We start from the raw sequence: 12750 nt of genomic DNA on the forward strand, positions 1-12750 counted from the left end.
CTAGTTGGGGGCACGCCAGAGGCAACCACACATTGATGCTTCTCTCCATCTCTTTCTCCCTCCCTTCCCCTCTCTCTAAAAATAAATGAGCACAATCTTTTAAAAAATATTTATCTTTATTTGCTTCAGAACAATCTGGATGGGCTGGATGGGCAATGGTTTGATGGCTATTGGTAGTGACTGACTGGTACGTGGGGCTCAGTATACTACTGTATGTACCACCTTTAACTATGAGTAAAATTATCCCTAATTCAAAAATCAAACAAACACCAACTGTAATGGCCAAATTATGGCTAGCTGCACAATCAACTATTAAGCTGGTATTAAAACATTTTACAAATAAAGAAAAATATATGAAGGAAATTCGCCATATCCAAAACATTACTTTTAACTTCTGGGATTAAATGATTTTACTTTTTTTCCCCAGGCTTTTAAAAAGTTTTATTTTTTAAGATTTTACTTTTAGAAAGAGGGGAAGAGAGAAAAAGAGGGAGAGAAACATCGATGTGAGAGGAACAATTGGTTGCATCTCATTCACCTGCAACTGGGAACCTGGTCTGCAACCCAGACATGAGCCCTGACCAAGAATCGAATCAGTGACCTTTAGGATCTATCTGTAAAGATTAATAGAAATTACCCATAGTTTAGTTTCACCATGCTTGTTTTAATGGGGAGAATGTCTAAGACTGACAAATTATGTTCTCAGAATAAACAGCTATCCAACACTTACAGATGCTATGGAAGTATTTTCGATAGCGTGAGAAAATTACAAAATAGGATGACACCAGTTTTTTAAACTCACATAAGCATAGAACAGCATTTGAGAAAAATGCATTTTAGTCGTCTAGTAAGTGAATTAAGGGTGTTCTTATCTGCATTACCCAGTTTTTCCTAAGGAGTTGCTTCTGTACTTAAATGACAACACATACACCTCTCCTCCCTGCACCTGCCCAACCTCCCTAGTTCCTGTTCCCACCGCCGCAAATGCTTTTATGCACACGCTGAACACCGATTGCTGCTGTAACCAAATCTCTCCCCGTGGACCTCCATGACTGATCTCAGGACTAGGCTCCAGGTTCCGTGCCCCACCTGCTCTGATTAACCCTCATTGCAGCACATTCAGCCTGACAGGCCAGAAGGCAGGGTTCTTGTTAACTGGGTTTTCTAGTTAACAAAGATTGATTTGTTTACATCATTATTTGAAGTTATCTTCCTTGACCTTTTCGATGTCTGAATTGATGTGAAGTTAACTGTTCTTTCTCACCGCTTTGTTCAGAACTGACTGAATGGGGCAAGAGACTTTTTTGCTAAGTACAGATCCCAGACAGACCTCAAAGTGGACCATGTTTTTCAAAAAACGAATTGTTTCCCTTTGACAAGAGAATATACAGTTGAGGGTTCATTTTATTACAAAAGGACAATGCTCAAGGCAAGTAGGATCTGGAAGTACTTCCATTCCAGCTTTCTAAAGACAAATTCTTTTAGGTACCCACCCGTAAGAAATAAAAAAAAAAAACTGTTATACTTTCAAGAAAAATTAACAGCAATGAAATTTAGGAAAATTGAGGAAAATTTTGACTGTACAACTTATCACTGTTCCCAGTGGTGAGGAAGGTTATGTAGTATAAATGAACACCGCTGGATGGGTTAGCTAAAATTAGTGTTTTTAGGCACCCCTTTAACTGGTACAAGTAGGAGCTAGAGAAATCCTGGCACAAAAACAAAGTCACGTATGAGAGCACACGTTCCAGTTTAAATCATTCGTGCCGGTGACCCGTTTTTAAGGCATTCTTGCCTCCTACTCATCAGTCCACGTGCAAAATAACATGTCAAGTGCAGAGAAATCTAAACTTATTTCTAGGGCCCCCCCTCATTAACGGTAACCTTGACAAGGTGCTTTCTCTGGCCTCATTGTTGAGGTGTGCCAAATCGGCGCAGGTATGGAACACTAACCACCTCTAGAAACAATTTAAATGGCAAAACTCCAGCCCAACATACAAGCAAGCAACTCTCAAAAACAGTATGCAGGTACAAACCACACTAAGTCTAACTGTAGTTCAGTCAGTCCTTACAAGCTTACTTCCTGTAAAGGGCGAATTATTACTTATTTTACTTCAGGATACTGGACTACTTCACCATTATTAAACCAACTTAATCACAGAACCATCTTCAAAGTACAATATTAAAGTATTATAGAAATATTAGGCCTGGCTCATGTGGTTCAGTGGACTGAGAGCAGGCTACGAACCGAAAGGTCACCGGTTAGGATTCCGAGTCAGAACACGTGCCCGTGTTGCGAGCCAGGTCCCTGGTTGGGGGTGTGCTAGAGGCAACCAATTGATGTTTCTCCCCCTGCTCCACCCCCAAAAAGAAAAAAAGTCTAACAATTTCACTTCCAAATTTTAAGAAAACTTTGGAAGTATATGGAAATTGTTTTAAAGTAAAATGGAAGCCATTTTTCATAAGTGAGATTTTATTGGTTGTTTTGAGGGTAAAGTACAGACATTTAGATTTGTACACAATTCTTAACATACGTACCAAAAATCTAAAGTCATGTAGTTGTGATTCTTTTCTGACGTTATTCCAGTGATGTTCCAGCTTAAAATTTGGAGACTAATTTTTTTAATAAAGTATCAAGTACCAATATCTGCAAATGTTGACACACTTACATCAAAGTCCCACTAATTCACAATTTAATATACCACATAATCGAATTTTCAATCGTTCACAGCACATGAACAAAGTTACTAGGAAAACTGGACTACCACAACAAAGATGTTACAGAGTGCACAAAATTCTGACAGGGAGAGCCAAGATCCAGGAGTGGTTTTCTTTAGAAAACAATTCTACCAAAAACATGAGAATTTAAAATGTTCAAGACATAGTAAATGCACAACTGACTCCAAACTGCCATTTAGTATGCCTTGTATTATAGGATATAAAAACTACCCCTCATCTATGGAATGTTAAGCTGACACCCAAGACAATCAAAGCCTCCCATATTCAATATCCCACTATTTTCTGGTTGTACCAAAAAATAAACAACCAGCAAATGATTTCACCTCTTAAAAAAAAGCATTTACACTTAAAAAAATGGGATGAGGTGGAATTCCCTCCTTCTTAAAAATGTTTCTAGAGCTACTAAAAAACTTGCATTTACAAAATAGTTGATAAAAATATTCCTCTGGATTGTACAAGAAGGGAGACAGGGACCACTGATAAGACATGATATATGATATTAATCAGACTTGGCTTCTTTTTCTCCTGCTTCATCCGAGGCTGGACTCTGCAAATCAAAGGAAAAACAATAACTAAACATTTGGTTTCTGTGTCATTGCTAGGATCTTTGAGAACTTTAGCATTTTACCAAACATAGGGTTTACTTATATATACAATCATAGGTGTTAAAAATATAGTTGATCTTCATTATTTGTATGTTTTGTATTCGTAAACTAACAAATTCACAGCACTCCGTGGCTGTGCAGACACAGACCGCCAATAACCAGACTTGTCTGACACGCACGCACATTCCCAGCTGCGGCTGTGCGGCTGTGCTGCCTCCTTGTTTCAGGTCTAACGCTGTAAACAAGCATCTTTTTCATGCTCTATTTAGTGTCACATTTCACATCTGTGTTTTGCCAACACTGTGCCGTATGGAGAAAATACATCATGTGGGATAGCTTCGTTTAGGCACAAGTTACATTGCTGCTTCTCCAGGCCGAGTTCAATGCTCATGTATCGTTAATGCATGTTAAACAGAAACACACATAAAATAAGGTGATGTACTAATCAGCTGATGAAGTGTTGAGGTAAGTGTTGCAGGAATCTATCCCTGTTATTTCTCCTAATTGCAACTGCTCAGTATTCACAGCAACCTTATAAAACATAACCACCATGAATAACAAGTATCAACTGTAGTTTGGTAATGTTTTAGGTTAGTAATATCTTCTTATATCACATAATATTTGATGTGTGGTTACAATTAGGAATTAAAAATAAATTTCATAATTTAAAGTGGATGATTACATTAAAATTTGACATGTTATTACTTAATCAGAGACAACTGGCCCCTTTTAAGAAAAATAAACCAAATATAAAGTCCTGAGGTCATGTGAAAGAAAAATGAGTGCCACATCAGTCAGTAAATTAGATCTTTTTTATATTATGAAACCCCATGCACAACATAGATGATCCTCCTGTTACTGGTGAATTCTGAATATATTAAAATTTCTTGTTCATTAGCTTAAAAAGAAAGTTTATGTAAATATTTTCAAATACCTAATTCATAAAAATAATCTATACACTCGGGGTTACTATACGACTTTCAGTATTATAAAAAACAAAGACTGTCTTCTCAGCTACATGACAGCATACGATTTACTATCTACTGTTCAGAGTCAAAAACCAACAACACACAAACACTACAACCTCCTCATTTTTAGTTTCTCCGTTTTCCGCAGGTAGATCTTCTTTAGGTTCCTGGTTAGCCACTTCAGCCTGTTTTCCCTTTGCTCCCCTTTTCCCTTTTGCTTGCACTTTTTTGTCTGCAGATTTATCCTATGATAGAATAAGAGCATATTTTAAGCACCAACTTTACACTACTTATGTTTTCTGACTTGCTACTGAGACAGTTTCCACAAAAATAGCAATGTTAATGCTGTCACACGTCGGCCCAAGTTACATGACACTTTTTTCACACACGCCACCTGAAGGGCCGCCCCCAGTAACCAGGACAGCAGAGTCTGCTATGGAGAACTGTAACAGGACTTGCCTATCGCGCCCCTTACGATGATTAAATGTGAAGCCCGAACCCAACTTTTCCCAGCATCCTCACTGACACCCACTGTTCTCTCCATTTCCACACGGCACAACGAACGAGGTAAAAACAGCTGGAGGAACCTCTTCCCCCCGACAACTCCCAAACCTCTCTTAAGCATGAATAATCAATTGTCAAATGTCCACTGTCCTGGCAAGACATTCCCCTCTCAGTGAGCCCATTCACCTGAAAAAAAGCACCATGTCGTAGGGTCATATAATGAGGAGCTAAAAGGATCAATTTTGAGTTTATCGTTATCATTTAGGTGTTTGAAGAATCTGAAAGCACACATATTAATTAGTATGATGGTAAAATAGGTTTAAAATTTAAGCCACTTTTAAAGCAATATAAAACACTACTTTTGGATACCATCCATCAACGGGGAAGAAGCTTAACAATTTCTTTTAACATTTCCTGCAAATAAAGAAAGTTACGTTGGGTCAGCAGCAAGTTGTACAAGGAGTCCTATCACTACTGACTTGAGTTAAAGGGCCACGAAGACAGGCAGGCAGACCTCACGAACGGCCATGCTGAGAGGAGTGAAGTCAGTGCAATGATTCTGTACCCGCTGTAGCGTTCCACACGCAAAAGAGAGGGTACTACTACTAATTCTGTTTCTTCAGGATAAATACTAAGTAGTTTGCGATAACCCCGCTATACACATTGCTACCATGAAATGTCACAAACACTTCTGTACTTAAATTCTGTACTTAAAAACTATTGTTTTGTAATCTGATTTTAGATTTCTCATTAATTTCACAACCACCACTGTAGTAAAGTAAAAATGTAAAACCTTAAAATTGAAAATACAATATGTAGTTAATAGACGGGGCTGAAATACCACTTTAAAAATTATCCAAGTCAGGAGCACACAGCAGGATACATACGCTTTGAAAACACCACATCTAACCTGTGGTATGGCAGTTAGTACTTCAAAAGGTTTACCTTCTGTTTAAGACTTTAAACGGACCAATTGTGAAAACAAACAGATCAACGATATAAACAAAGGTGTTTTTACATGAACTAAGGGGGAAAAAAAGCCACCGCCTTTTTCCCAACTGACAGGTTTGCTCCGTAAGGAACGACGACATTAAGACCAGTTTGTTATGGAGTAAGTGCCCTTTAACACAGTTGACCTCTGAGAGAAGGAAAAATGTTTAACTTTTATGTTCTAACCTAGAGTTAAAAACCTGAACTGTTTTCATTAGGACAGATAAAAATATAGAGGAAAACAGGCAGAGTATTTCCGCCAGTTGTCTTATTAAAAAAGCGAGGCGTGAAGGAAGGTGGCAGTGACAGTGCGCTGTTCCTGGCAACGCTTCCCAGCGCCACATGCTGTCCTCTTCAGCCTCCGAGAAAGGTTTCCGGGGTACTTCGTGCACACAGGGAAAGCCTGCATTAGCTTCTGCTGCGCGGAATCTAAGCGGACACGCTGTGTACACCTCCCTCGAACCACCCCCCCTTAAAAATAAAAACCGGAAAACAGAGCTTTCCATCGAAGGGAAGTTAAAAAGTTTACCCTGAGCCCTGCGCGTTTAAAGAGAGAAACGAGGCCGGCCCCCAGGCCAGCCCCGAGGGCAGCGCCGCGCCCGCCGCGCCCACGGGAAAGGGAGGACGGCAGGAAGCGCCCTTTTGGAGAAAGGGCTGCAACTGCCGAGCAGTTCTGCGCGAGCAGAAAGGCACCCCGCCCCCCCCCCCAACCCAAAACCAAAGCTTCCCACCATTTCCACGTATTCTGCCTTCTCCCTCCGGTTAGGAGTCCCAATGCCTATTACCCCGGGAAAACCCCACTCCAAAGCCCGGTCATGTGAACACTACGATCGTCCGTGGATCGTCCATGCAGTCCCGATGGACTGTCAGAGCAACAACCGATTCGGCGACCGCCTTCCCGTTCCCTTTCCGGCGGCGGCTCTACGACACGCGTGGGGAGCGACGCGCCACCCCGGGAACGCGCTTCCTCGGCAGGCTCGCGCTCCTATTGGGTTATCGGTATTTTTAGTCGCCTTGGCGCCCCAGCTCCGCGACAGGATGAATGGGACGCGTTATGGTATTTCCATAAGCCGGAGCGGTCATGTCTATTTCATCGAGTCCCCCCGAAAGGCGTACTGGGGTTATTAAAATACCCTACTACGTAGAAAAGGTGACAGCGCGACCTTTCGTGGGAACGACACCTAACCAGTGGCTGTTCCAGCGGCCGGCGGCCGGGCACGCGTCGCAAGGAGGCGGAAGTCCCGCGTCGAGGAGCAGCAGCGCGGAGGGCCCCGCGCCCCCGCAGGCGGCCTGGACACCTACCTTGCCCGCCGCCTTCTTCGGCTTGGCTTCCACCTTCGCAGGAGCAGGTTTCTGGAAGGCAAAGGCAGCGCTGAGTTTCCTCCCTGGGGGCGATCCCCCCGGGACGGAGCGGGTCTGGGGGTCGCGCTACTTACCGCTGACAACCTCGCCGACCTCCTCTTGGGCTTTAGGAGAGAAAGGGAAAATGAGCGCGGAACGGAGGGCGCGGCCCAGGCGGCCCCCTCCCCCCCGGCCGCGGCGCGGGGCTCTCACCTCCTCCTTCGCCGCTCCCTCGCCGGAGCTGACCTGCGGGAGGAAGCACAGCGGCGGGTGGGAGCTGCCCGCCAACAGAAGTGCCCCGGCGCCCCGCGCCCGCCCGGACAATGCTCGGCCCCGTGACGTCAGGGGCTTCCCGCCGTCGCGTTCGAATCTCCCACCCGGATCTTCGGGCCGGCAAGCGGCGCAAATCACCGCTCTCGAGTTCACGGGGCGCCCGCCCGCCCGCCGCAGGTCCCGCGGCGCCTCCCGGGCCCAGGCTCGCCGTGGACGCGCCAGGCCTGGGCCTCGCGGAGCGCCGCAGCAGGCCTGGGCGGCGGAGGGGGCGTGTGCGGGCCGCGGTCCCCGCTCACCTTCCTCTTGGGCATCGTGGCGGCGGGATGGGCGCGTGCCTGGTGCCTCAGGGCCGCGGCGCGCCGAGAACCTTTGCCAACCTGGACCGCCTGCCCGCTCCCACTTCTCCCGCCGCCCAAACTGCTCGGACCCGAGATGGGGGCGGTGGGAGAACCGGATGAAACCGGATTGGGAGCCCGCCTCCTCCTCCCCCCTCATCCCCCGGCCGCTTGCTCCCCCTCCTCGCCGGCCGGGCCGCCCCCCTCCCCTTCCCATTGGCTGCGAGGCCCACTCCTCCGCGGTCCGTGCCCTGAATAGGTGAGGCGGGCCGTCACTCGACCACTGCGCCCCGCCCCCGTTCTCGGCGCCCCCCTCCCGCCTGCCATCTCGCGGGGCCCCAGACCCAGGCAAGTGGGGCGGGGCCTCAGTGGCAGCTCTAGCCTCACGGTAGTTTGAAGTCGAGCCGCAAAGTGCGGTCTGCCTGCCGATTGGTTCGCGCTCGCCACGTGATCTCTGAGTGACCCCACCCACAGCTCTCCTGGACAGCTGGGAGCATACCTGCTCTCCGCATGCCCCCAGGGTGGAGTTCATTCCATGCAGGGTGACTTGTGATGGAGCAGTTAAAGGGAGTCTCTCGTAGACTGGGAAGGGAGGGACATTGGATTCGGGTACGAGCTCATTTTTCCCACCTCAGTCGGCAAGAAAGGAAACCTAGGGTCCTTAGCTTCGCTGGCCCCCAGGAAGCGCGTCCTAGTACGCAGGCGCTGGAAGGGAGGCCGTGGGAAGGAAAGCGGGAGCGGGCACCGGCGAAACGCCACTGCGCAGGCGCGAAGCTTTGCGACGGCTGCAGGCTGGCCGCAGGCTGTGTTCCCCTGCTAGGTGGTTCGGGACCGCTCTTGGGGGTTGTTTCCTTTTGATCGTCCATTCCTTCAGGAGCCTTGTGGGTTCCTGAACGCTGGCCCCCACTGTCGCTGGGACGTGTCCATTGGCAGACCCTGGGGCCAGCGTGTCCCTCTTGTGCTGAAGCGAAGCGGGCAGCACGCCCAGCCACTCCTGTCCGTTTTCAACCAGCTGCTCACGTAGGCACCTTTGAAAAGTGGAAAAGGGGCTTCAGGTCGGGAGTCTTGAGTTGGGAACCCTGGAACCAGAGAGGCCGCGCGTTACCCACTTTCTTTAATGAAGAAAACACGACGTTTAAAAGACTGAATTGAGTTGGGTTATTATAGAAAAAAATTTTAATTGGAAAATTGTCGGCTGGAATTCTTGGAGAGGAAGAAACGTTAGACTACTTTGAATCCAAAAGATTGGAAATAGACCAAAGGTCAATCATTTGAGAGGCTCGGATATATTACATATGGCACCTTCACATAATGGAGTACATAACTGAGCTAGTGAAAGAAAAATAACGAGGAGCCTCTTTACTGAGGACGTGGATTTTGAAAACCACCAAACTCTGTAGCTCCTGGTCAATGATTCTAGTGCCTTCTCCTCTCATTCAAGAAAGCCTGAACTCCTTAGAGGACGATTCATCCTTATTAAGCCCTCTGTGACCTGGCTCACTTCAATGATTGTCACCGCTGCTCATCCTGTTTCACCTGCCGAACCTCCAGCAGGCCTTGCTTCAGGGCCTTGTCACCTGTTGATCCTTCGGCCCACTGCAGCTCTCTTCCACAACCTCCTTCCCGTCTTTGCACGAATGTCACCTTCTCAGTGAGGCCGCTCCTGATCTTTCCGTGTAAGATTGCAACTCCTTATCTCCATTCGCAGCCTCATTTTTCTCCGTAACATCTATGGAATAGATAGCTACATTGAAGATAAAGTTATACGTTCATTGCATATCTCAGGAAGAATACATAAGAAAATGGTGCCAGTGGTTGCTTCTAGAGAGAATAATTGGGGCGACAGGGTAATATTAAAATTTATCCTTTCCTTTCCTATCTGCATTAAAAAAAAAATAACATCAGCGGGTGCCTGGTATAAATACGTACTGAGGGCCAGCGCTGTGCCAGACATTATGATAGGCCTTGGGCTAGAGAGACTGCAGACAGGATGCGTATCCCAAGGACTCAGGGTGGTAGTTTAGCGGGGAGAGAAAGCACACAGATTGGCCAGGTAAGGGAAAGGGGAAGCCACAAGCCAGGGGACAGCACATGCCAAAGCATGCAGGCTCAGTAGATCCCGAAAGCCCTCCTGGGCCTTCAGAGTGGTGGAGATGGGAATAATGGGGAGTGGACGGTGACGATGAGCGGGAACAGGCAGAAAACAATAGAGCTGCAGCCTGCAGAAGGTGTTTGATGCAGGCTAGGGCTTTTGGCCATTATCCAAGGAGTGGGAGACACTGCCTGGTCTTAAGGGACTCATAGTGCTGAGGTCTGAACTTAGCCCATAAAGTTTTTTCTCCCTTGAGAACTGAAGATACAGTAGGCTAGGGGTGACAAACCGGTGGCCTGCAGTTATTTGCTTTGGCCCAGATTTCTTTTTCAAAGTTGCCAAAAAAAGCACTTGAAACAACTGGAACTGGGTATGAAACTGGCAATATCTTTTAAAGCTAAACACTCATTCTATGACTCAATAATTTTACCCTTAGACGTATTTCACCCAACAGGGGTGCTTACATCTCTTCACCAGATAATGAAGTAAGATATTCATAGCCGAACTATTTTTATAATCCAAACTGGGAGCAACCTAAATGTCTGTCAACAGGAGAAGGGGTGAATAAATGGGAGACTATCAGCAATGAGAGCCGTCTGCCACTACACACAATAACGTGTGTGCATTTCACAAGCACAGTTGAGAGGAAGATGCCAGACTCCCAAAGATACGAACTGTGTAATTCCATTTATGTAATGTACAAAGAGAGGCAAAACAAATCTAGTCTGCTAGAAGGCAGGATAGTGGTTCCTGACTGGGGTGAGTGAGGAGTTAGTGACTGGAAGAAAGAGCAGTAGAGGACTTTAGCTAGCTGGTCATGTTCCACTTCTTGATCTGGTTGCATTGCTGTGTTTACTGTGTGAATATTAATTGACCTGTATGTGTAGGTATATACATTTTTGGATATGCATGTATATCATAAAGTTTTAAAGGTTTTTTAACCAACATGTCAAAAATCAGAGGATTTCACATGCAAATTTGACTATTCAACTCTTGGTCTCCTCTGTGTGTGCATGCCCTTGACCCTGTAACTTTTAGGAGGCATCCTTTCTCCAGTTTGCTAAGGTTTCAGTCCTGCTGACTTTTCTTACCTGTATTTTCTGTCAGGCCCGTGAATGCATGTCACTTTGTGATGCTGGTGTGTAAGTGCTGTGCCATACTGTGTCTCACGGAGCCCTCTTGTCTGTGTCAGGGGGGTGGGAGGTAAACTAGGCTAGGTGTGCGACAAGCTTGTGAGCAAAGGTGTGAGGGCTGGTGATGGTCAGGACACTTGAATGCCTACTGGTCACCGCTGTGTTGGCTATCCAAGCTACTGCAAAAGGATGAGATGTCAGGGACGCAGGTGAGAGAAAAAATACAGGTCTGATGCAGACGCTGTCCTGACACTGCTGAATGCATTGGCCAGAAACACCAGGGTGCAAAGAAAGAGCTCAACGTGACCAACAGATATAGAACTCACCATGCTGCATGTGTTTCTAGCCTGCCTGCAAATTTTATGGATACATGACCATAGAAGCCATTATTGTTAGATACAATCACTGGAATTATTATTATTACAAGCTTTCCCTTCCAGCAGTTCATAGTCCTGGTTGTTATTTTATAAAGAACATTAAGCCCTGGCTGTGTGGCTCAGTGGATGGAGTGTCAGCCTGTGAGCAGAAAGGTCGCCGGTTTGAGTCCCTGTCAGGGCACATGCCTGGGTTGCATGCCAGGTCCCTGGTTGGGGGTATGCACCAGGCAACCAATCGATGTTGGCTTACAAACAACAGACATTTACTTCTCACAGTTCCATAGGCTGGGAAGTCCAAGATCAAGGCACTGGCATATTTGGGGTCCAGTTGGGTGCCCACTTCCTAGTTTATAGAAGACTATCTTTTCACTGTGTCCTCATGTGCAGGGAGGGGGAAGGCAGCTCTCTTGGGTCTCTTTTTATAAAGATACTAATATCATTCATGAGGCTCCACGCCACGACCTAATCATTGAAAGTCCCACCTCCAAATAACATCCTATTGAGAGGTCTCCACTTTTGAATTTGGGGGGAACACTGATATTCAATCTAGAATAGAAACATTCTCTGCATCTCTTCCAGATCACACAGCTCCTGTGGTCTGGGAGGAGAATCAGCTTCTCAGATGGGCAGCCATCTCATAATATCTGAGACTTGACCAGAAACATTCTCCTCTGATGTAAAGAGACACTTCTCTCCAAATCACATGAAAGAGTTCAGAGTTTCCTTGGCTCCTTTGAACTCTAAAGGCAGAGGCAATTGGACAGTCATGTTCAGCTGACATGAATTGAGGGACGCTGCATTCATAAAGAGATAGGAGAAAGTGATCTCAAGTTTGGTTAGATGTTGCCCCACAACTGTGGTTTGGAGTATTGGCCAGAATAGCAAAAGCAGAGAAAAAAATGTTAGTGTTACTTTTACATTTTTCAATTTAAAAAAAAGAGATTTTCTGAATCCTTTCTCAAAAGCATTGTAATTGATGTAGAATTCACTTTCATGTTATTTTCTTTAAGGACAAAATGGGAAAAAAAGAATAGAATGTGACATTTTATTATAGTTAAATGATATAAAATATTATTCCCATCTTCACGACTTCTCATTTTCCTTTCTGTTAAGAGGAACCAGATATAGCTTACTTAGAAAAAGAGATAAGCCTTACATTTTTTTTAAAAGATTTTATTTATTTATTTTTAGAGAGAGAGAAAGGGAGGGAGAAAGAGAGGAAGAGAAACAGCAATGTGTGGTTGCCTCTTAAATGTCCCCAGTTGGGGACCTGGCCTGCAACCCAGACATGTGCCCTGACCGGGAACTGAACTGGCAGTCCTTTGGTTCTCAGGCTGGTGCTCCATCTACTGAGCCACACCAGCCAGGGCACATATTTTTTCTTGCTTATTGA

The 12750-nt window shown here is 45.7% G+C and overlaps 1 protein-coding gene across 1 annotated transcript; it reads right to left on the minus strand.

The window, feature by feature from the left end:
• Nucleotides 1-2612: 2612 nt before the first annotated feature.
• Nucleotides 2613-7922, minus strand: HMGN1 (high mobility group nucleosome binding domain 1). Its single transcript, XM_090271771.1, has 6 exons — nt 7717-7922; nt 7361-7393; nt 7243-7272; nt 7109-7159; nt 4429-4557; nt 2613-3286 (listed from the first exon to the last, which is right to left on the minus strand). The coding sequence occupies exons 1-6, from the start codon at nt 7729-7731 to the stop codon at nt 3239-3241; spliced, it is 306 nt and encodes a 101-aa protein (XP_090127897.1). The 5' UTR covers nt 7732-7922; the 3' UTR covers nt 2613-3238.
• Nucleotides 7923-12750: the final 4828 nt, after the last annotated feature.

Source organism: Furipterus horrens, unplaced genomic scaffold, assembly GCF_987537825.1.
Source record: "Furipterus horrens unplaced genomic scaffold, mFurHor1.1.pri manual_scaffold_1, whole genome shotgun sequence".
Lineage (NCBI taxonomy): Eukaryota > Metazoa > Chordata > Mammalia > Chiroptera > Furipteridae > Furipterus > Furipterus horrens.